At 51.2% G+C, this 25,406-nt stretch overlaps 1 protein-coding gene across 3 annotated transcripts in view; it reads right to left on the reverse strand.

The window, feature by feature from the left end:
* Positions 1-25,406, reverse strand: part of EPN2 (epsin 2) — an 81,082-nt gene that overhangs the window by 14,480 nt on the left and 41,196 nt on the right. For 2 of the 3 annotated variants that reach the window (XM_045824286.1, XM_045824285.1), the window contains 3 exons: positions 7,418-7,530; positions 6,057-6,149; positions 4,956-5,130 (listed from right to left, as the gene is read on the reverse strand). In XM_045824286.1, coding sequence (XP_045680242.1) covers positions 4,956-5,130; positions 6,057-6,149; positions 7,418-7,441 — 292 coding nt within the window. In that variant the 5' untranslated portion in view covers positions 7,442-7,530. Of the gene's footprint in view, positions 1-4,955; positions 5,131-6,056; positions 6,150-7,417; positions 7,531-24,291; positions 24,463-25,406 lie in introns of all 3 variants that reach the window. The other variant, XM_045824284.1, reaches the window with a different exon arrangement.

Consider the following 25,406-nt stretch of genomic DNA (forward strand, 5'->3'; position numbering starts at 1 on the left):
AAGAGTTCAAACAAAGTATGCACCCTGCCTGGAAGGGCTCTTCCCATATGAATGCTGACATGTGAGGCTGCATAAAACTAATCACGCTGAGTCCCCATCATCCTGGGCTTCCAGCAAGGCTTCTGCCCAAGTGCCCCACTGCAGTGCAGAGCCACCTTGAAATGGTTCAAGAGTCTCTTCTGATACCTCCAGTTATTTTCCACAGGCCCAGCTTCCCCTTTAGAACCCTCTGGAACAACAGAAAAAACAGCATGGCCAAGAACTTTAAAAATCAGCATCCTTTGTGATGCGCAGTGTTGAAATCAACAAGCTGTGGCCTGAAAAGAACCCTGCTCCTGTCCTGCCATGCTGTGCACAAGGGCAGATTTGGTCACAGCTCAGAGAGCTTTGCAGGTGAATGAAAGATGAGTTCAGTTCAAACCCTGCTGACCCCACATCAGCCAGATGACCATGGACAATCCAGTTGCTTGGCCTCAGGGAGTTTTGTCAGGTTTCTGTCCTGCAACTGGCAGTCGGGGACCTTCATATGCACAGAGCTCTATGCTGACTTTCTGCTCTACCATGTGCCTGCAGGAGTTACAGGAGGCCACACACTGTGGCACCACCCTTCCTGAAAACCTAACCTGGGGACAGAATGCTCCCCTCACCTTCCTACAGGTGCATACACCAGCCTGCGGACAGCGGGCACCAGAGGCAGGGCAAGTGTGTCCCTGAGAATACCTACTGACATCTCTCTGTCCTCCTCCATGAATGGACAGTACATCCACTGCGAGGCTCCTCTGTGCTCTGCCCTCCACATCCTCAGTAGGGCCCGGATCGTGCCACACACTGATAAATAAATGCTTTTGAAAGCTCCAGTGAATGAGAGGAAAGGAGGATGAAATCCAGGGCAGAAAGATCAAGCAGCTTCCGGCTTTCTTCTCTGAAGGCCCATTCATAGGGAGCACACAGCCGTGGCCTCCCACTGGCCAGCCCAGCTCATCCCAGCCTCTCACATTAATATTCATGTGCACAGGGAGGAAGTCACAGAACTAAGCCATCTCGGGAGTCACCAAGAAACCCGTAGCACCACCTGCTGCTGCCAGAGCGGAAGGCGGCCTCTGTCCTGGCCCAGGCAGTGAAAGGGGGGCAGAGAGGAGAACTGAGCCAGCCAAGGCCTTCTTAGTCACCAGGCTGTGAGCCCCCTCATTCCAGGTGGGCTGCTTTGTGTGTCTGAGCAGCAGAGGAAGTGCCTGCTGACCCAGCAGGCTCCAGTTTCCCTCCTCTTGGCCCTCAGCACTGCCTCCCAGTCAGGCTGGCCAAGCCACCCCCAGTGCTGCTTTGGAAGCAAAGGTACCAACCAGGCTCACTACGAACAGTGGCTTTCAGAACAGCATTCCTTTCATCCAGAGGGTGCCACCAATGCATTTGAAAAGAGAACCTCTAATCTTTCTAATTCATGAATGTGTTTCAGGGTGGTGATGCGGCCCTGAAACACACATGAGCATATCTCACCAGGGAGGAATCCGTCACCCTGACATGTACACCTGGCTCTGGAGCTGGGTCTGGAAGACAAAAGCAAGGGGACTGCCACCAGGCTCTGGTAAACTTGAGCAGCACTGTTGAAAGCAGCACACTCAAGTGCAAAACCACCTCATACACAACAGCAGCGGCGGGGGAGGGTGGTGCAGCCCTGGGCCACCTGCTGGAGCTGGAGCCCGCTGTCCAAGTGTCTGACCATGCCTGGAAATGCTCACCCTATAGTGCACGCGGAATCCCCCATCTACCTACCTATCCACCTATCCACGCACACACAGTTATATATGCACTATGACCCCAACTACATGAAAATGTAAGTGCCCAGAAACAATAGTTAAAAAGCTAACATTTTAACACCAGTCACCTACCTCCCCATGCTGGAGATGGAGGTGACGACCCAGGACATGCATCACTGAAGCCCTCGAGGCCGGCCAGGGCAGGACATGGGCCCAGTGCTGAGGGGCCTAGCACAGAGCCTGCCTCCAACTTGTCGTGTGACCCCAGAAGATGAACAGCCTTTCTTGGCTTTGGGGGCGTGTTTCTCAAGTCCCTGGTAAAAATGCTAAATGCATCAGATCCAGAGAGGGCCCTGGGCTGGGACATGGCAATAATCCATGAACCTTCTTCTGTGGCTGCCTACAGATGTATTTTGATTAATCCCAAACATGTCCTTAATTTTTTAAAATCATTGTCAATATTTAAAAATCAATAATTTCAAAAATTCAGGTTTCAACTTTCTCTTTTAAAAAGTGGATTTGTAACAGCCCCCAAGTAGAAATAACCCAAATATCCACCAACTGCTAGATGGTTAAACAAAATGTAGTGTTATACAATGGAATGCTCCTCGGCCACAAGAGGAATGCAGTACGGATACACACTGGTATGTAAATGAACTGTGAAAACACGCTAAGTGAAAAATACAAGTCCCAAAGGCCACATGTTGTGTGATTTCATCACGTATGTGACATGCCCAGAACAGGCAAACCCAGAGACAGAGAGCAGACGGCAACTACGGGGCTGGGGAAGGGGCAGCAGGGAGTGAGCAGAAAGGAACAGGGTGTCACCATAGTAGAAACGTCCTGGAATAGGTCCTGATGACTGCATGACATTGTGAATGGCTAATGGTTAAAATGATGAACATCGTGCTGCATGAGGCTTATCTTGATTTTACAAAACTGGAAGAGTAAGCCCATGTGCGTGGCCTCGCACAGAATGCTTGTCTGCCTCTGAGCGCCAGATGCCTTTCCCCAGCTGCTCCCTGGCACCTGGCTGGAGCCTGGTCTGAGCTGCCTCAGGTGTGTGAGTCCCGTCCACCATCCACCGCCCGCCACTGCAGCAGCCCTGCCCCACCACTGGTGGGAGACTGCCTGGCTCGCTGTGAGGCTCCAGTCCCAGCTCAGCCCATACATAGGACACAGACCTGTCCACCAACCTTAGGAAGGGCTGGGCAAACGTTTACCTCTCCCAACCAGTAACATAAACAATTTTTAAAAAAAAGAGCAGAAAGGTAAAGTATGTCTCCCTCCCACCCCCTCAGCCACCAAAGACCCTCCCCAGAATCGACCCCCGATTCAGCAATGTGCAATCTTCTCAATCTCACCGGCTCCTCCCTGAGTGGCCCTGTTCTTTTCTGGGCACTAAAAAACGGCCCATTAGTTTAATGAGCAATTACAATTTTAAAAGGGATTGATAGTCTTTCCTGAATGACACCCTTATCCATAACATAAGGGGGCCATCCCTTTACAGAACTATTTTCAACTTAAAAATAAAATCAACACCACTGTCTGGAAGGGCCTGCTGTCCCCACAGGCAGCACCCAGTGGGCATGTCCAGTGGCCCTACTGTCACTGCTCACACACGTGCTCAGCAAGACTTTCCACCCCACAAGGCTCCCTGGGGGTGCAGCATACAGCTGTGGACTGTGGATCACACTCCTGGCAGCCTCGGAGTCAGCCTTTGGTGAGGGAGGACTACAGACCTTTGGGCCTGCGGTTTGCCCCAAGGACCAGAGGACTCCTGCCAAAGAAGTGAGGGGCTCTGTCTGAGTCCCCAAGGCCAACAACATCACCCAAGGACATCTGGAGCCAACACTGTCCTCTGGAAATGTCCAAGCACTTGGCAAAGTGGCCAGGCCCTGAGTGACCAGGAAGTCACCCATTCCTGCTTTCTGGCTCCCACCCCCACACTGCCACCCCAACCCCCTGATGCCCACTTTACACCAGGGAGGCCCCACACCCGCATCCACTGCACACCTCATGCCACACATGCCCTCATGCCTCTCACAAACCAAGCCTTCTGCTGGGAGCACACTTGCCTTGTCCTGGCCCCCAGCTGCTCGCACCCTTCCTCGTAGATTCTTCCAAGATGCCTGCCTCCCAGCCCCCTGCTCCCCTATTATAGATATAAGCACCCCCCTCCTGAGACAGGCTGGTTCCAGGATGCTCTCAAAGCCTGCCACCGAGGCCCAGCCCGCACACGCTGCTGCCATGCTGCTGTCCCCACCTTGTCTGCACCCGCCCAGAACCCTGTGGGCTGGACCCTTACTTGTTTGTGTCGGGTGCCTGCAGGCCAGGACAGAGCCTGGTGTTTGGCACACTTCGGCCAACATGCAGGGGACCCAGCTGAATATAAAAGATGGTTCCAGTTGGGAAAACAGAGACCCCAACAGATATGGGCAAGTAGCCACAAAATATACAATTCAAAGTTTCTAGACAGAAAGCCCACAGATCTCCCAGGTCCAGCAGGACTCAGAGCACCCAGAGGGGACTCCCAGAGTGTAGGCTGCATGGCAGGTCAAGCCCTGTTTGCGGCAATCAGGGAACCCATGCACCCAAGATCTCCACCCAGATTAAACCAGTCATGATCCACTCACAGTCCAAATCTCTTATTACAAACTTGGTTGCATATGGCATTAAACAGAACTATAAAGTATCCACTTAGCCTAGTAGATTGACTATTGCTTCAATGACAAATAAAAAGAATTAGAGTAAACATATCCCCCCTTCATTAGCAGTCATGTTAAGTACATCATAGCTTCCAGCTAATTATAGCAACTTGAGTTACATGTTCCACAGCAAGTTACAGTTTCTTCACCTGGGTGCTGGGTACAACTCTGAGACTGAGAGCATTGACATGTCCCAGAGGTGGGACAAGCCATTTCTGATGCTCATGGGAAGCAGAGAAGAAGCCAGCTTTCCCTCTGCCAAAGCAGAAAACCATCCAAAACAGAATGGGAAGGAAGGCTGCTCTTTTTCTCTGGAGGAGGGCAGCCTGGGGGACATCACAGTTGGGGACCGTAGAAACCTGGACCCCAACCACCATCAGCCACATTCACTACCCGCTCCACCCTTGCCAGGTGAAGGAGAGAGAGAAGCTCTACCCTGCCCTCCCTCACCCATTCAACAAGCAGGCATGAGAGACAAATGAGGGGTCCTTACCGAATGATGGCCAGGGGCTCGAAGTGCTGGCGGGAGCCGCTGGCCCACCCCAGGGACTGGTCTGGTTAGCCAAGGTCGATGGGCCCCAGGGCTCTGCTTTCTGGGTGGCAGGGCCTGAACTAGGGAGGGCGTCCATTAAATCCAACAGAGTGGTCTGCTGTGGGTAGGAGCCAGGCTTTGGAGACAAAAAGAAGGGGACAGGTTTTACTCTGCTGCAGTAACATGTGACAGCCACCAATATTCCCCATGCTTACTAGACTAGAGGCCCCTGGGAATGGGCTGAGAGGACCACGGAGACAAAGCATTCCCATCTGCTGCTCCGTCCATGCCCCTCTGCCCCACAACACCCCACAGCCACTGAGGCACTCACTTGCTAACAGCCCTCCCGGCTTTCCTGCAGGACAACACTTGGCCCAGGGCCCCCTCCCTCCAGAATGCGCAGCCTGCTGCTCCCCCAGCAGCCAGCCGTTCCCCAGGGCTCCCGCTCCGGGGGACTGTCTCTCTCCCTCTCCCAAGACTGAGGTCAGGGACACTCCGGGGGCCACATGGTGTGAGGGGCCTGAATCCTGACTGGATGGCAAGCCTGTCTGGAGCAGAGCCATGTCCCGGTCACCTTGAGGTTCGAAGGAGGAAGTCTGGCATACAAATGACAATGGTAAGGAAGACCAACACTGGTGAGGGCTGACCCTGTGCCAAGAAATGGTTCCAGAATACCTGACGCTTAGCTTCTGTAACTAAGAGCCGCCCCACTGTGTGTGTGGGGGTGGGGGGGTGGGGGGGGGAATGAGGGGTGGGGGGGTGGGGGGGGAATGAGGGGTGGGAGGTGTTCCCCTACCTGCCATTTCCCAGGGAGGGACGGAAAGACAGGTCAGCAGAAAGTGCGAATCTGGGCCGCTCAGCCCCTGCCCACGCCCACTTCTCTTGGGGTGGCCTAAGGAGGCCAGGAGCCCTCACCTCACTGACACTCATCACAGGCTTCAGGGCTGTTCACTGAGTGAACAGACACAGGCTCCTCTGAGAGCTCCCTGAGTGTCACTTGCACACTGAGGGGTGGGTTTGGGGACAGTTTTGAAACACTTACCTTCCCAGGGAAGCACTCACCTCTTTCTTTTTTGGAACTTTAACTGTGTCTCTCCGGCTTTCTTCGAGAGCCATCTGCAGCCTGAGATCATCACCCCGCCTGAGGCGCTCTTCCTGTGGGTAACAATGACCGTAAGGTTGGCGGTAACCACACTGACATCACTGTACAGAACAAAGCAACCCTGGCCAGAACCAGGAAAGGCAAGATGGTATTGTGTTTCACTTCAAAAGAGGGTTCAGAAGCAACCTATAAGACACAGTGACTCTTAGGTGACTCCCTGCTCGCATCCCACACAGCCCTTGGGTGGCTTCTACCAGCTTCAGGGTCCCACCTGGGGTATAGGCACCACCAAAGTGGGGAAAGGGAATACTTATTCAACCTTTATTTTTCTCAAAATGAAAATGGCTTTATAATTCCAATTATAAGAGCAATATGTCTCCATATGAAATTAAAAGATCTGATAATCCAGAAAGAAATTTAAAAGATTATGAAAATTACATATCATCCCACCTCCCCCTGTGTATACTTCCAGAAAATGACTGTATATTTCCTATGATTTCTAACAAAAATGATTATAGCCACCATATGCAAAAGACTGGGTTGTACTTGCTTTTAAATAGTAATTAAGTTATAAGTAAATATAACTACAATAAATCATAAATACATTATTAATTAATGGGCAGGCCCATGTGTGCTTCTAACTATCTGCAGTACCTGGTCTGTAAACACCACTTCCAGGTGAGAAGCCCCCCACCTGCGCCCCCCACCGCCTACAGGCCCTGACTCCACCTGGCCTTTTTAACGAAAGGCCAGTGGACACCCCAGTAACTGCAGCTGAAGGGCTGACAATTCTGAAAGGTCATTTCAGTCACTCTTTGGTCTCTTTCTCCATTTTAAACAAATGCATCTTTATTAAAGAAAAGTGGGAACTAGAGAAATTAAAATTCCACATACTTCCATCATCCAAATACAAACACTCCTATTTCTTCGAGCATTTCCCTCCAAGCCTTGTTTCCCTGCCTTTCTTTTCCAGGGGCCAGAAGCCGCTGACCCACCTCACCAGTCTGCCGGGCTAACCTGATTGTGAGCCCACACACCAGGCCTCCAGGAGTCCGTGGGCTCTCAGCTCATTCAGGGAGGTTCTGTCAGGCTGGGCCATGTCTGTGAAAGTGTTTCTGGGAAGCACTTTTGACTGGCTTGTCCCTTTCTTGGCAACGACTTCCTAAAAACCTTTCCTAAATATAACTTTGCGTAGGATCTCTCCCCAACTGGGGGAAGTAGGTGACAGACAAGACGTATCTCAGGCAGCACATCCAAAATGTGGAGCACAGTGCCCCAGGCCCCCCCAACACAGGGCATCACTCAAGGGCCAGGGCACAACCTGCTCAGCAACTTCTCTGCTCATGGCCAGCGCCAGCTGCAACTGTAGCTCCTCTTCTCCACTCGTCTGGGGCCGGGCCTGTTCCAGCTCAGAGGACACCCGGGGGGATGTGGCTGTGGGGAAGGCAAAGGACAGGTTGGTACTCTGTCGTCACCTAGGCAAGTCAGAGACCCTCCCCATCTCACAGCCACGAGGTCTGGCAATACCTCCATAATATGGGGATTAAAAGGTGTGGGAACATTTCAAGGTTTAAACCAAGTAATGTCAAATGTGGTTTCACAACTGCCACGAGGTGTCACCAAGGAAAGATGCCTTCAGGCACACACCCAGCGGCCAGCTTCCCCAGGGTTTGAGCCTCAGCCTTCACTGCAGAGCTGCACTGCTTCGAAGAGAGGAGCTCATTTGTTAAAAGATTGGGAGTATGGTTCTTGAAAAGCTGCATCAGAGAGCATAGTCAAACAAGTGCAGGGCGTCTCTGGTCTGAGAACTCCACATAACACTCCCCCAGCATTTAAGAATCTCATTTTGTATCTCATGGCAGTAAGGATCATGGAAAACAAAGACCAAACATTGTGCAATAACCCTGAAACCTTTTTTTATAAGCAAAACTGTAGACTGACTTGAAAAAAAAAATATGCTCATTTAAGCACGTGTAAGCAGCTCCTGGAAAGACAGCTAATAAGGAAGGGATGAGATGTGTACTTCTAGCTCTGTAATAAACCCTAAGGAAAGCAGTGACAACACAACCCGTGGTCAACCAGGCTGGGCCTCCCTGTGTGAGAAATGCTGGCACACCGGCTGTGGGCGTGTCTGTGCATCAGAGAGTCTAGGTGCCTCCTGAGATGAGGGATGAAGCTTTGGGAGCACGTGTCTAAGTGGGTGCCCATCTCCTAGAAATTTTTACCAGGTCTGCCACCTGAAAGAGGTCTGGAACCATTGTCATAGGTGTTCCGCCTTCAGTCTCCCTCTGGGCCTTTGTGCATGCTGTTCCCTTAGCCCACCTGCTCCTCCTCAGGTCTCAGAGCTCAGCTCCCCCTCCCGGGCCTCTGGGACAACCTTCCCTTGGGCTGGGCCAGCACTCTCTCTCTCACTGTAGTTGCCTTCACTCTGCACTCTGGTGGGTCATGGCAGAAGGTTCATTGCTTGGGAAGGCCCAGGCCTGTCTTCCCACTATGACACCCACTCACAAAGCTGGACAGCACAGTGGCAAACACCCGCGGAATGGTTAGACAGATGCATGCATACACAAATAGATGAATGGACAGACAGATGGGGAATTCAATTTCACGGCTGATGAGGAATTATTGGAAAATACTCTAATTGTGAATTAGTTTGTGAACTTCTTTCATTATGTCCATTCTAGCAAACCCAACCATCAAGACTTGCCTAAATCGTGCTTCTGCCTAAATCTTCAATCTTAGCTTGCTTCTTAAGATCTGCCTCTCTGGGAGAAGGAGAAGGTGGGGAATGAATCCTGACAGAGGAGGTTTCCGGGTGGCTGGGCTCTGGATAATTCAGGAGGGGAGGGCTGGATCCAGGAAGGGCCATGGGGGCGATCCACAGGAGAGCCAGGCGAGGCTGAGGGGCTGCTCTGGGCAGGGGGCTGGGGCAGTGCAGGGCAGGAGACCTTAGTGGCACTGCTCTGTCACACGATTAAAAAACACATAAAACATCAAGCACAAGATTTCATTCAGACCAATTCAGTGCTATGAGGCACCGTGTGTTTGCTATGACATATTGCCAACCAAAGAACCATCAAAAAATAAATTTTAAAAAGTCACCAACCAATTGCCTCATGTTTAGTCTATACTACATGAAAGAGCCCCCCAAAAAAGCTGCTATTATAAAAAAATTCTTTTAAATAAATCAAATAGCATCCCAGACTAGTGTATCACCACAATATTTTACAAAGCATTTCTTTAGAAATAAAGCTAGGTGATATCAAAATGTCCTCAAATCCTTCTTAATGACTTGATTTCTTAAAACTGTACCAACACGAAGGCAGCCATCCTGCTGGTTTTGTTCTGAGACATCACTTACGCCCATCACAGTGCTTGGGTCTGGGCTTCCTCATGCTCTGGAAGCACCATCCTGACCAGTGGAAATTAGGGAAGCCAGACAATTCAGGGGATACTTGGGGGGATTGTTCAGAATGGTTCTAGGGACAGTTGTGGGAAACGGTTCTGAGGGACTCTCTTCAATTGCATGCCACTCTCCTGTGTGATCACTGACCATTCGGACTGCCCGTCCCCAGCCTCTTTCCTGATACTCTGAGGCTTGCTTCACAAAAACACCCAGTTTGTAACAAACACAGCACATCGGGCATCGTTTGTTTACTACCAAGTGGAACTCACCAGTGAGCAAAGGAGACACCATCCCACCCTACGCCACATCCCCAAAAGCGCTCTGAGCACTGACCCCAGCCTGGCAGGGAAGGCTGTGCTGGCTGCACGCTGCAGGCCTGGCTCAGTAGCCCAGGGTGAATGCGGCAGGGCTCTGAGCAGCGACCTCCTGGAAAAACAAGGCCTCCCTCATCCTCCAAGCCTTTCAGCACATCTGCAAGGCCAGGCTAGCTTCAAATGCAAATGTACATGTTTATATCTACCATAACCGACGCTGTTAGAACAATGCACAGCTGGCACATACGGAAACAGCTTACCACATCAATGTGGAAATTAAAGACAAAGGGGATTCCCCTAAACTCTGTGGTTTTAGTAAACGGAGGAATGGCTCTCAGTTCTGCACATGGCAGAATTCACAGCCACCAGCTCTGACTATCAGCGAGCTGCACACGGAGGTCTCAGCTGTGAGGCAGAATTCCAACAGAGATGTTTTTGCATTAGTGACAGCATTTCAGGCCCACAAAGGGCCTCTTGTGCCCATGCACATGACAGTGAACACAGATGTGGTTGTGAGATGGGCCTGAATGAACCCTCTGGCCACCTGAGCATGGCCCTGACCCTTCTCTGAGGATCTGAAGGTTCATGACTCCCAGGGACCTCTGGAAAAGCAAATGCTGAGAGGCTCTCTAGTCTTGGGTCAGCTGGCTGCTCACTTCCCCAGCCCCTCAGGAGGGAAGAGCAGAAGCTGTTAGTGTAAGCTCATCACTAAAGGGGCATCAAGTGCATCATCATCATCCTCCTACCACCAAGATCCCAGTGGGAGGAGCTCATAGGCTTCACTTGCTCTGGCTGAGAATTATAAACATACATAGGCCTCATTTTTATCCTTCTCAGCCTGCTCACCTTGCCTGAGAAAGCCTGAGGGGAAGGGTTGAACAGAGAGCCTGAAGAAGCCCAATATCTGCCTCAAAATCCAGCCTGAGAGGAAGAGCTCTCATGCAGACAGACCAAGGCCTCCAGCCCCCACGCCTCTCCTCCTGCCCCAGGGATGGCCTGGGCTGAGCCTGCAGGCCTGCAGCACCTTGGGCCCAGGGCCACTTCCTAAACACCTCCCAAAACAATGAGAACAATTTTGAAAAAAGAAAGCAAAGCAATCAAGGTAATAGAAAAACAGGAAATTGCCTCTTCTCACCAGCTAGGTTTTGCAATTTTCCTAGAAGGTACTTGAGCTGCTTCTACAATCACATATGCTGATTAGTGGGAGCAGACACTGTGGGACAGGACTTCACTGTTGAAGGGCTCTCTGAGGTGACCAGCATGACTCAGGGGAAAGTTCTCTGGTATCTGGGCCCCGTGCAGGTTGAGGGCCTCCTCTCCATGTGTCCCCAGCTGATGCTGGACATACAGGCACATGACACTGCAGCAAGAATGCAAGGTTGCCAGGCCTCAGGGGCCCAAGAAGTGTTCAAGCACTGCTTACAGCCCTGTGCCCGTCAGCTGGCTGGGACGCCAGGGTTCTAGTTCCACCAGCACTGACCACCGGTTGGGAGCCCACACACAAACGGCCTAACCTCTCTGTGCTCTTGCCTGCTGCTCATTTATGAAATGGAAGATCCAGTCCAGGCTCTGGATCTGTTTCCCACTGTGTAGATGTACAATGCGAGGACTGAGCCAATCCCCACACGAGGCAGTGCATGGACAACCCCAGGCCAAGGGACATTGTAGGGCCACTGGCTGGGTCTCTTGTATATTAGGGTCATGGGACAAGAAGAACTCGTTGCAATAAGACTAAAGGGACAGGACCACCAGATGCAACATGCAGGCCTGGGCAGGGGTGGGGCGGCAGCTAGGTTTAGGCAGGGTAGCTGGAAGATACTTTCAGGACAACTGGCAAAACTGCCTATGCGCTGGCTGTTAGATGAGACTGTAGTGACTGGTTAGGCGTGGCACTGGCTGTGTCACTCACTCCTCAGGAAGAGGTGCGGTCTGAAGTGTTGACGGGACAAGGGCAGGATGCCTATGACTTCTTTTCAATGTGTCAGCGAGAAAGGAAGTGAGAGCTGCCCCTCTCCCCAGAGGACACACAGCTGTTGGCATTTTCTTGTGATCTCACCCAGAAAACCCCCTTAATGCACACTCCGTGTGTGTGTGTGTGTGTGTGTGTGTGTGTGTATGCGCGTGCTACACTCGGCACTGCCGCAGGGAACCACCTCCATCCCTTGCTGTGCGCTGCTTTGTGTGGGTGTGTCTTGCCTTGGCCTGGCCCAGGCTGAGGGTTTCTGACCTGAGAGAGGCAGGCAGCCCAGCATGGAGGGCAAGTCTGAACACCTGGGCTCAGACCTGGGCTCTGCCACCTTTCAACACCTGAGCTAGACCGAGGTAGGAACTCCTGGTGTCTTAGGTTGCTCTCCTGCAGAATGGAGACAGAGTACCCACCTCCGCAGGTGGCTGTGAGGACTGAATGAGTTAAAATGTGAAAAGCACTCAGTCCAGCACTGGCACACGACACTTGCACAATACTTACTAGCATCTCAAAAGACCCTCAGTTACAAGGGGGTACTGCCCCTCTAACTTATGGACCGTGGCCGAGGGATGAGAAATGAGGTGAATTGCCCAAGGTCGCCTAACCAGTGAGAGTCTGACCCTGAAGATTTTATTCTTCATCATCAACCCTTTGCACAGAGGAGGGTACTGAGGCCCGGAGAGGTTGAATGACTCATAGGCAGCAGGAGAACACAAAGCCAAGTCTTAGAGCCAAGTGCCACTCTTGCTCCTAGCCTCCCAACAGGGCTCTGAGCTGGGCCGGCCCTCCCCCACGCACCCCCCCTCCCCGTCCTTTACACCCACATGCACGGTGCCCAGCGCTCCCCTTCCAGAGCGGGAGGGAGTGTCGCTCAAAGGGTAAAGGGTTCTGAGGCTGGAATAGGCAGAGAGTGCCAAGGGGTCAGCTGGAAGAGCCATAGCCATTCCAGGGGCCCTCAGAGGGCCTTTGGGAAGGTCTAAGGAGAGCGGTGATACAATCTAACGGGTCCAGGGAGCAATGGGGGAAACTTGAGCCAGGAGTGTAGCTTCGAAGGAGGTGAGGAGTGGCTGGGTTCTGCATCAGCTGAGGTTCTATGATACCTGGAAACACTCCTGGGCCATCCAGCCCAAGGCCTGGCCCACAATGGCCTGCAGCCCGACCTTACCCTTCACGAGCAGAGTGCAGCATGTGATGCTGCTGTGAGGTGTATGGTCAGCACTAGGAGTGCTTTGTTCTGACCAGGGTCTGTGATAGAATTGTCCCCCCAAAACGAAATGTTGAAGTCCTGACCCCCAGGACCTCAGAATGTGACCATATTTGGAAACAGAGGTGTTGTAACTTGCTAAGATGAGGTCATACTGAAGCAGGTTGGGCCCCTAGTCCACTATGACTGGTGTCCTCAAAAGAGAAGAGGAGATACAGGTAAAGACACGCCAGGAAGAATGCATGTGATGATGGGCGGGGCTGGGATGGCAACGCAGCAGCTGTTGGCCCAAGGAACACCAACGACTGATGGCCATCACCAAACAGGCAGCAAGGAAGGCTTCTCCCTTACAGGTTTCAGAGAGAGGGTGGCCCTGCAGACACCAATACTGCACTCCTGGCCTCCAGAAGGGTGACACAACCATTGCTGTTTAAGCCTCCAGGTGTGGTGTGCTGCAGCAGCACCCTGGGCAGCTGCCAGGTCAATGCCCTTCCCTGGGCACATCTCAGTGCCCTCCTCCCATGGCATGGGCATGTCCTCATCACTCAGGAGGGTCCAACACTCCACACCCTCCTGATTCTTCATTCCCCAGGGAGGATCACTTGGCTGGGCCACGCTGCCCTTGGGCACTCATCTCCCCAGACTACTTCATTCCTAGAACGCTCCCACTCTTCCCAGCCTTCGGATTGTCCACTCCCCCTCCAGTCTTCGAATGGCAGACCGAGACCTGTCCTCATCTGTGAGGGTTAGCCCCAGTGCTGCCTCCTTTTTCGAGACCTCCCCAACCGTGCCATCAGAACACACCACAGGGCAGGGGCTCTTCGGGCTTTGTTCACCCCAGACACCCCCACCCCACCCCTGGGCACCAGGAGCGGACCAGGTGCTCTGCAAGCACACAGTGGGCACCTGCCAGGTGGGCCCCTCAGGGCCTGGTCTGCACCCCGCCCATCGGTACTTGTGCCTTCCACACTGTGCGCCTGTTCAAAGCCTGGCCTGGCACAAGCCATGCAGCCTTGCTCCAGGCACTGAGCAGAGATCAGGCAGTGCCAGTTCATTTTCAAGTTTTGTTTCCAGTGAAAACAATGGCTGTGACTTCCAATGGCACACCTCACATTCTCATCACTGCACTGTTGTCGCCACCTCAGTTTACAGACATAGAAGCTGAAACCCAGGGAAGAAGGAGGCAGTGCCAGAACAAGGGCCAGGTTCCAGGAAGGAGTGGGGCTTAAGACTGAACCAGGGGAAGGTGGAGCAGAGACAAAAGGGCAGCCTTTTCATTTGTCTGCATGACTCCAAGCCCATCCCACCTCTGAAATAAAAGAACAAGTTTCTGCTGTTCTCCCTGAGCTACAGATTAAGCCTTCTCTATTACAAGATCACCAGCCTGTATGGTGGGGAAGAGAGAGCTTGTCCAAAACATTGAGCAACTCTTCTTCATCACTGTTTCCCAGGGGTCCCCATACTTCTTGGTGGGCGGAGTCAGGAGCAGGGAAGGAGACAGGAGGTGGGGCTCTGAACACTGGCACCCAAAGCTGTGAGGAGCCACAGGGTGAGGCATGAATTTCAACAAAGACAGAATATATCTCTTTTTAATTCAATCAAAACTTAAGGAAGTTAAATGCCTACAGCAATCTCCTAGAGCAGTGAGCAGGTGTGTCTCAAGAACTTTTAACTCTTGCAATACTTGACTATTGAGTCAGGGACAATGGCCTCTTTCTCAGACTGTCAAATAAAAAAAATGGCAACAGCCAACTCAACAATAGCTGTCACATGTGAATGAATCAAAATTATACCTGTTTTTGGTCAGATCGGCAAAAAATGTATTTTTTGGTGTGCTGCAGAATTTTAGTCATTAGTTAATGTGTGCCATGAGATGAAGTAGGCTGAAAATCACTGTCTTAGAGTAATACTTATAAACAGAAAACTCACTTTTAAAATAAGTGTCTGGTAGTAATTCCCATCAAATTAATAATAATCCTTTGAAAAAATCACGGCACCCATTTTGAGCTCAGGGGCTCTCGTCTGAGTACTGGCATCCATGGCTGAGGGGCCAACAAATGGGCACAATCTGGGAAAAATCATCTTCGAAGTTTTAAGCGACAGAATGATGCTCATACACTTTCCCTATTCATCTGAATTCACTTCTGGGAATTCTACACTGAAGAGACAATCTAAAGAATCCTTAGAAAAGTAAGCTTTCCACCCAAGGATATTTACCACAACATCATTCACACGACCCACCAAGAACCTAAAAGCAGGCTCCAATCAGCAGTGACGACAGGTCTGGTCTGGAGCCCTCTCTTCCCACAAGGCAGTGTGCATGTCAGCATATGTGACCTAGACCGTTGCCCAGGAGAGTACCATCCTGAACCCCACTGTACAGATTAAAACACTTAAACTTGCAGAAGTTAGTAACCTACCTCAGGTTTAACCTTTAAAAAGAAGTGTAACTGTGAAGCAACCTGGAAAATGCACCCAGAAAAGTAAAAGGCAAATTGGGCTACAACTTGCATTATTTCTCCTGGAAACTGGCAGGAAGGAGTCAGCTGACAGCACCCTCCATGGGCATGGCACTGTCCTCTGAGGCCCATACATGCCCTGTCTCACAGGCACAGGCCTGGAGCCGCTCAGCCGTCACAGAAGCCCCTCCCAGGCACTGAACTTGGTGCGATGTCCACGTGCCTGCCTCTCCTGAATGGGAAGCCCATCGAGGGCAAGGCCCTGGGAGCTCAAAAGCTAACGGAGAGCCCCTTCACCACTCAGTGCCAGCCCTGGCACACAGCACTTACATAATGAGCAAATGAACAAGTAACATTTTGAAAAATGTGCTTTAAAAATGTCCTGCAGCTATGAAGGATGTTTGCACAATACTGTTGTTCTGTCATCTGCACGCTGAGTGTGTTGTTTCTGTGGGACACCAGTCAGACCTGTGATCAGAGCTGTTCGGATGGGGTTTGGGGGGATGTGTAGGTCTTGATCTGGCCATCAGCTCCTCTCCAGATAAAGACCCTGCCTACTTTGCCCACAGGCGATGCCACAATGCAACCTCGCAATGGGGGCTCTAGGCTGCCCACGCTAACAGCCCAGGTGGCGGGACCGGCACTGAAACTGACCACGCTGTCAGGTGAATGACTGACTGTCCAACATCAGGTGCAAAAGACTGAGGAGCCTTCACTCAGCAGAATGCTGAGTCTAGATGTGGAAAAGTTTACAGATTGTGGAGAAATGAGAGAACGCTTCTGTCATAATGCTGTGGGACAAAAAAGCAGTGATGTAAAGTTGCATCTACAGTAACTGCAACCCTGAAAAAAGAAATGCTTAAAAAAAAAAGTCCAGAAGGAAGTACACTAACATGTGAACAATAGCATAAAATTATGATATTTATTATTCTTGCATTTCCTACACTATTAGAAATGAACATGCATTACTTTTGTAATGAAAGAGCTGGCAGAGTTTCTTATTTCACACCCACACCACACTCACCAGGTGGACCTGGAGCAGCAGGCCACCGTGACCTCATTGTGACCCCAGTGTGGCCCACTGGAGGGTGCTGGTTCCCCTGCTGATACCCATTCCCCTGCTGATACCCAGCGGGACTAGCCCTCCCACTGCCAGGAAGCAGGAGGGGGCTCTTTCAACTGGTGTCATCGGTTCCAAGCTGCTGCAGGTCAGAGACTACCTACTGACTAAAACCTTCCCGAAGGGACCACTACTGGACAGCGATTGAAGGGAGAGGGAGGAAAAAGCCTCCAGCAGAGCGACACCTGACATTAAATCAGCCACCTGTGCAGAGGTGCTCAGTCCAGGCACACTGAGTAATCACCAGGGGCTTGAATCTACTGTCATGCCGGGCCTGTCCCAGAGCTTCCCACTGGACTGGTCAGAAAAGTGGTCCCGGCTTCAGGACACTATGGGACATTCAAAGCTCCTGGACAGTCAGCTTGAAAGCTGGCGGCTTAGGGGAAAAAGGAAGCTGGCAAATAAGGAACAAACTACAACTATGAATTGTACTGCTGCTAAACTCAACTTTAAAGCATCAAGAAACTACACAGATATGTATGATGTTTCTGTATTGCTGAAAAAACCTACGAAGTGTATTTTCAAAAGACTAATGCCTGGGCAGGCACCAAGAGAGATGAGTACATCACATAAAAATATCCCCCCCTCAAAAAATCAGGCTTCTCTAGCAACCATTCACTCAGGAAGTGTCTACCAAACAGCTCTCCAGGGTCAGGCCTGTACACTGAGCCTCGGCAAGGCTGCCGCTTGTGTGTTTCAGCGCAGTGAGGAAGAAAAGAAACTGGTGATTTCAGATGGTGAAAAGTACTCTGAAGAAAGCAGAATAACATGATATGTATATGTATATTATATTCTTTCTTTTCCCATACAAAGAGAAATTTATTTTTAAACCTTTCCTCTCGTGTTTATTAACATAATTTGTAAATTCCCCTTAAAGCTATTTAAAACTAGCCACTAAGCACCCAGGAATCAGACACCGTAACAGCTGTGTGACTGTGTTATGGAACCTGACTTAAACTTTCCTTTTCCCTTTTTATTACTCCATTCTTAACAGTTTATTAAAAAAAATAAAAGTCTAGTCCTGGTTGGTGTGGCTCAGTGGATTGAGTGCCAGCCTGCTCATCAAAGGGTCGCTGGTTCAATTCCCAGTCAGGGCACATGCCTGGGCTGCAGGCCAAGTCCCCAGTGGGGGACACATGAGAGGCGACCACACATTAATGTTTGCCTCCCTCTCTGTCTCCCTCTCTTTCTCCCTCCCTTCCCCCCTCTAAAAAATAAATAAAATCTTTTAAAAAATATTTACCTATACTACAAAGGATGCTTTAAAGACAAGTGCATAGGTATAAATATTGTATTTATAACTTCAATTTTCTGTGGCACGAGTCAACATCAATCATTTAATTAATAATGACCAAACTTGCCCTAATGAGCAATTGTGATAACCGTGTCTCAGTCTCTCCTTAGGGTCTGGGACCCCATGAAGTGACAGTTGAAATCGGGAGTCCTGCTTTTAACAACCATTAAAGAAAAAAAAATCACACAATCACAAAATTTCAACTGTGTACACTAAATAGGTGTACACTAAATATTCAAACACATTGTAGAACAATCTAAAAACTACCTTTTCTTTAAAAACCACTTTTTATTTAAAAAAAAAAAAAGGTAGGAGAGCCAGAGTTCTAGAAAACCCAAGTTCACAGTCTGCCTCAGGCCCGAGGACCAAGTGGATCTGGTGCTGAGTCCACCTCATCCTCACCAACCACACAGCCTCCCTACCTCCCCGGGCCGGTGACAGACACAGAAGGATGACTCACAAGGGAGAGCTGTCCTGGGCAATGGCTGACTGGAGTAGCTTGGCGGTCCAGCAGCCTCACCCTGGCACATTCAGGTCCCACTGATGATGCAAGCCCTTGTGGCAAGAATGAGCATTTTCAATGTTTAACCCTTGGACAGAGGTGTCCACAAAACTGCCATCTCCAGTGTCTGCTGACCTCACCAGCCAGCTCCCTCTGGGATGCTGTCTCCTACCTGGAGAGAGAGAAACTCTCTCCAGAGTCAGCTAATGGTGACACCCCAGTGCATGCCTCTGTCCCTGGGACTCACTGCTGCCATGATGAAGGGCTCCCACGGCTCACAGAACATAATATCCCTCAGCAAAATGAAGTGTCAAAGGAATCCTATCTCCCACCAAATTCCTAGTCTACTCCCCTCAGAAAACAATGCTGAGATGCAGCCCAAAGCCAAGTGGAAGGCCCCTGAGGGCTGGCAGTCTCAAGCCTTTTCTGATATCAGCCTGGCCAGCACCAACAAACACCTTTCCACCCTGGGCATGTTCCCCAACCCCTTTCCCAGGCAGTCACTCAGCCCCACACCTCAGAGCTTCGCTCCCCTTCACCTCCATGCTCCTCCCAAGACCATACCCAGGAGGGCTTCTGAGCTGCCTGCTGGCTAGGTTTAATTTTTTTTAAAGCAATTAATGTATTTCCCCACATCCTCAACTTTTCAAAATAGACCTATAGAAGACTCCCTTTCTCAGATGTCTAACTCTTATGAACCTTCTCTTCCTTGTATGTATACACTCCAGCTCTACTCCCACGGTCCGGCTGGCAGAGCTGGTGCCACGGCAACTCCATCTACCCCAGTTTCCACGCTGCAGAGGACGAGCTTCCCCAGGGAGTCCCAGCGGGCCAATGGTTTCTGGGGCCTTCTGAAGCACGCGTGTGAAAGAGACGACGTATCCAGCTCTCAGAATTTCTCTGATGGGTTTCAGAATGGCTGATCACCATGGAGGGTGAGGGAGCCTCCACTTCCAGGGAGAGGCTGCGCCGCTGGCCATGGGATGATGTGAGGACAGAGCCCACGCTCCGCACAGAGGCCCGGCCGGCTGCTCTCAGGCCTTGCTTCTCTTCCAGCACACGGAGCACCGGGCCTCCCTGCATCTCATCCGGATCCCAGACTTCTCCAGCAACTGAAGAGAAACTGCCCTCTTAGGCTGGGAAGTTCAAAGTCAAATTTGAATTCATTTCCAGCAGTTACATGTGACCCTGGACTTACCTTATTTTCTTATCTTTATTTTCTTTTTGCCCCATTTTTTTTCTGGCATCTATTTAATCCTCTGGTATTACATATGCTATGTAAGCCAACTCCAATCCTTTCTAAGGGAAGCAGGGCAAATGAATGAAACGGTCCTAATCTCCAGTAATCGTGTGGTGAATCACTGTTGACGGCATATGAGGGAAGCAGCCCTACATGTGCAGTTGCTGGCAACACGCAAGGCCGGCCTGAGGAAGTGCTGAAATTCCCCTGGGAGCAGGCCTGAACCACACCACTTCTCCATGTCAGCCGGAGTGTGGATGGAAGGTGTCGCCAAGACAGGGGTCCATCAGGACAACATGGGAGCACAGGTGGCGATACTCACCCCATGCACCACACACTACTGCCCACTTCAGTTGTGGGACTTCAGGTTGGTCCTAATTCACCAGAGGGAATCAAGGGACAATGAGGATTGCTATTCTCCATCTTCCTTTTCTTTTCTTTGTCCAAGAATGCGAATGCTGACAGTTGATGTCCTACCCAGAAGCCCAAGGAACCCAGCAACACTTGACCCAGCCACACTTGCAGCAAGGCGAGTGCCACTCCAGTTCCAGACACCGGCTTGGGAGGCTCAGCAAAGGGACCGAGAAGGCGAGCTGGGCACTTCTTGCTTCTTTCATTAGCCCCTCTGTGGAAGCACAGAGGTGGGGAGAGGGCATCCATGTCAGAGGGCAGTGGTACTCTTTACGTTCCAGGCTTCCACCTTGACTCACAAGGGAGAACTCTCCCGGCCTGTGTGGTGCCTCTGATGTGGGTTCCTGCCGCCCCAAGAACATTTATAATTTATCCACAGCCGACTGAGCGTCCCTACTGGCCCTGCAGAATGTGAGAGGGTGGACAGAGCTGAGGGTGGGGGAACAGGTGGGCTGTTTACCCCTGACTCCATCCAAACTGGCTGCCCTGTCTGTGTGGTCTTGGACAGACCCCAATCCCTTAGCCTGAGAAGCCTCCTCTGGGCTCCACAGCCTCGCCTACACACAACAGTCCTGACCACTTACCAGGATCAAGTGAGGCAATCAAGAAACACAAAGTGAGCCAAAGAGCCAGCTTCGATGGGGAAGCAGCCATGGATGCACCAGGTGCACCAGGAACGAGGCCAGGATGCGTGCCCAAGTTCGTACCTGGGGAGGCTGGCAGGCAGAAGGCATCTTCAGCCCTGAACTCTAAGACCTAGACTTCACTGAGCTTCTCCACTCCTCCACCTGCTTGTCTGTAGACATTTGAACACGTCTAGAACATGACTCCACCTCTGCTCGACCCTGCTCTACTCACAGCCACCCTCACGACAGGTACCAGTGGCTCCTCCCATTTGCTGAGCTGGCTGTTGTCAGAGCTGTCCTGAACTCCTCTCGCCCTGGTCCAGTCCCCCAGCAAATCCTACTGCTCTCCTTTATCACACCCAGGTCTCCACAGCCCCTCCAATCCAGGTACGTCACCTCCCACCGGTAGAAGAGCAGTGGTCTCCTGGCTGGTCTCACTGGGCCCACTTTACCCAACACAGCCAGATGCTCCTCCTAAGCCTTCTCATCCCTACATTGGATCAAGGTGCTCCTCATTTCCAAACCCACCCCTGCCTCCCCAGCTCACTGAGTAAAAGCCAAAGAGTTTGCAATGTGGCCCAAAGGCCCCACACCAGACTGCTTAGCATATGGCACACGACAAGATAAATACAGTGAGAGAAAGTATTTACAAATTTTTGCAGCATCTGACATTGCTACAAAATCTAAACCCTGATACAAAAGTATCAGTCTGAGATGGACTGGGAATGGGAAGAGCAGCTCCCTGCCAGAGCCAGTTTGAGCACCAGGCCTACACTTCTCCCTGCTGCCCTCTGCTATGGCCTGGCCTTGACCTCAGCCACCCTGGCTCCTTTCCAGTTCCGCAAATACCCAGAGCAGACTCCCACCTCAGGGCCTTTGCACTGCTGCTCCAGCCCTCCGCTTGGATGCTCGTCTAGAACTTCAACAGCTCATTCCTCCTCTTCTTCCTGTAATCCTTGCTCCAACATCCCTTTCTCAAAGAGGTTCACTCTGACACCCTCTGTAACACTGCAGACCACCACCCCCACTTTTCATACTCAGTTGGGCTGCTTTGGGTCTTGTCTGCTGTTCCACAAAGCACTCATCAGGCAACATGCTGTAAAATGTCTTATGTTTACTGTCTCTCTTCCCATTAGTAGTGGCAGGGGGCTATATGCTCAGCACAGTGCCAGGCACACAGTGGGAACTTAATACATGGAATGAGTGAACACAGGAGCCATAGTGCAGCTGGGGCCGCTTCACTGACAGCAGGGCCCCGGCACAGACTCGCAGACCTGGGCGGCAGAGGGCAGTCAAGAACTCCAGGGGAGGGAGTTGTCTGTCATGTCAAAGGCCCTGGGCTGCACCCTCTGGGGACCTCTGGGATCCAGACGAGTTTTCTGAGACCTGGGGCCCACACATCATTTATAAAGCTGAAGGGGGGGATAAGAATGGGGAGGCTAACAGCAAGGAGACCAGTCAGAAAGCTGGTCTTGAATTGAGACCATGGAATCAGAGAAGAAGGAGCACAATGGAGGAGTTTCCAAGCCAGATCTACAGATCTATGTTTGGGGGTGGGGGGCGCTCAGGGAGGGTAAGTGGATACGGGATGGAAAAGGGAGCCTCCTCCAAATGCCACCACAGTCACTGTGGGTAAGAGCCACAGCCAGAGCGCCAGAGCCTCCCTGTGGTGCCCACTCTCCCACAAAGGGCTGTTCTTGGCTACTGGCCTCCCTTGTCACTGCCCTGGGTCTGTGCCTGTGCCAACCGGGCCTCCGTGAGGGGTCTGGGGTCTGAACTGTGCCTCTCACAAACATCTCCCCGGAACCCCAGCCTGCATTTCACGAGGCCATGTCCGGATGACTGGCATCCGTCAGACATCTCCACTGCTGGATGTCAAGCCAGAGAGTTCAATGCAAACCTACCAATGTGCACATATTAAGCACTGACCTTGCACTCAACACTTTGTTAGGTGCCAATAAAGAACAGAAAGGACCCACAGGACAGGGTCCTGCCCCCGACAGCCCCACCATGGAGAGAGTATGACATGTGGAGAGCAATGTACACACTAAACAGCTGAAGGGTGAAACGTGACACCATGTAACACTTGTCTGCCCAAAACTCACTTGGGGGATGAGAAATTGTCAAAAAACAAGCAAACAAAACTCATTTTTAGCCTTAATTTCTACCAGAGCTAAGGAGAAGAGAAAGCCACATGGGCTGTATACCAGATGTGCAGGGAGGCCCCCAAGTGGGAGGAATGGCAGGGGCAAAGGTTCAGCAGTGGAGGAGAGGGCCTGGTGGGACAGGATGTCTGCTCCTAGCCACAAGGAGTGTATGCCCACGGCAGGTCTGCGAGCTTGATTTTAATATGCAAATGTCTCAGGAGGGCCAGACTGCCAGCAGGAGAGCTGGAAGGCCAGGTGATTACAAAGTTAACCACTAAGACTCAAATGGAACTTACCAGTTACTGAATCGGACCTTACCAGTTACTGAATCGATAGAGCCTGGAAAAAGCAAAGGGAAGGAGGGGCTCCTAGAGTTCTAAGGAGCACTGGGAACTGCTGGAAATGGCCCCAAATATCTGGTGAGAGAAACAGACTTGTAACTGGGCACACTTGGAAGCTCCTTGAAAACACACTTTGTTTTGATCTTTCACATTCTCTACAGTGCAAAGCTGGCCTCCTTACAAAATTCTGCATAACTGTTTGTTTGGGGAAGATGGGGACACGAAGGAAATATCCCAGAGCGAAATAAAGTGATCACACAAACACCCGGGTCAAACAAGCTGTAATATTAATGAGGCATGAATGAACAGTGCTGTCTCCAGGGCTGAATAAAGGCTGGCCACACCTTCCCGGGAGCTGCACAAAGGCTCTTTGTCGGCACCCCTTCCAACACCAGCTCTCTTCTCTGCAACAGGACCCCACCTGGGACCCAAGGTAGAATGGGTTGAGAGCATTTTCTTATAGGCAACAGTGAAATCTGTTTTCAGTTTAACCTGCAACAGTTGTAGACTTTGACCAGGATACATTATTAATTAGTCAAAAGAGAAGCCCCATTTTAAATTACCCATTGAATTAGGTATCTTCAAACACTGTGACCCAGAATTGACAGTACAGCTAACTCTCTGTTTACCATGGTAATGGGGATTTCAGGAAGAACAGCAGTTGAGAGGCAAAAACAATCCCATTCTGTCCTCAGCAAGGCATGTATCACCGCATCCAGGACAATGGCTTCCAAAGACTATCCACCCAGGCCCCCAGGTTTGTCCAGCATTGTGAGATTTAAACCACCCCTTTCGGGCTCAACAAGCCAAGTGGTCTGGTCCTCCACTCCCCCCTGGGTCTGGCAGAGAGTAGAACCCCTTCCAATTTTTTCAGGGCACAGGGTCACGAGAAGAGCATGAACAACCACCCCATGCCTGACCCAAACAGCAGCTCCCCTATTAAGCCTTCAGCAGAACTTCTACCAAGTAATGTGGGGGAGTGTGAGGGGAGCAACCAGGGCTTGCGCTCCTACGGGAGAGGAGAGAAGGGGCCCTGGTGAACCGAAGGCTGGGCCACAGGGCCCAGAGGATGCAGGGAGAGAGTTGGCTGTACTGACTTGACAAGCACACCCCCAGCAAGCTGCCCAGCATTTCCAGGAAGGAGAAAAGCAAACCACCGTCCCACCTCGAGCTGCACGGTCACAAGTGAGGCAGGGCTGGGACCAGTCACCATTTGGGTGGGAGGTCAGCCCCATGTGCGACAGGAAGGGGTGACGCTGGCTCAGTGGCTGCAGCTCCTCGCTCTGACCCAGCGGGGCCCCTGGGCGGTGCTGCGGGCACAGCGAGGCCTCGGGTGCTGTGGGGCAGGGACACACACACACATACAGAGAGAGACGTGCCATTAGAGGGGGAGGGAGTGGCCCAGGCCCAACTGATGCTCTGAGAGGTGGTGAACAGCCTGCTGACCCACCACATTCTGACCTTGAACTCAGCAGGCCTCAAGGTCTGAGGGCACAGAAACTGCCCGAGCAGGACTGTGGCAGCAGCAGTCAGCCAGTGCCAGGCCAAGCAGCACCAAGAGGAGGCCCAACCCAGACGCCCAGGGCTCCTGTGCCCCATGCCTCTCCCCTGCACCTGAACATCCCACAAACTATTGGGGAAATAGAAAACTATTTCAGCTCCTCGCTTTGTATCCTCTGGCTTCTTGAGAACAGTGACTACGAAAGGTAGGTGGAGAAAGGAGCAGTGGTGGCCACTGAGCATAACTACCGCCACTTCCCCAAGAGGAAGAAGCTAAGGAGCTGGGAGACCATCTCAACCCATTGGGGGCCTTTCTAGGGGGTGGAAGGAGGGTCCTGGAGAGAAACAAGCAACTTCGCTTCCTAAAAAGCAATCTTTATTTCTGGGGGCCCTGTCACTGAAGACAACCTCTGGAGACGAAGGGTGTATTTGTTTCAAGCACTTTCATGAAGATCACAACTTTTGCAGAGTGTAAAACTAAGTCAGGAAACAATGGGACAAGAGAACCCTAACCTCCCTAAACTTGATAATAACTTCCAGTTCCTAGAGGTACAAAGTGTGACTCCACTATGCCAATCTTCTATTTGACACATTTCTCAAAATGCTACTGGTGGCTGTACAATGTCAAACTGAAACCTGCAAAAACAGGAAATGTTAATAAGTATTCTGGTAACAGAACCACTGACTAAGCAAGGTTGACAGGGATTTGTCAAACTACAACTTGCTTTAAAAAATGTTTTCTTTTTTGCTGAAATACGGTTAGTGATTCCAAAAAGAAAG

This window comes from Phyllostomus hastatus, unplaced genomic scaffold (assembly GCF_019186645.2).
Source record: "Phyllostomus hastatus isolate PE091 unplaced genomic scaffold, TTU_PhHast_1.1 phas_scaffold_55, whole genome shotgun sequence".
Classification (NCBI taxonomy): Eukaryota; Metazoa; Chordata; class Mammalia; order Chiroptera; family Phyllostomidae; genus Phyllostomus; species Phyllostomus hastatus.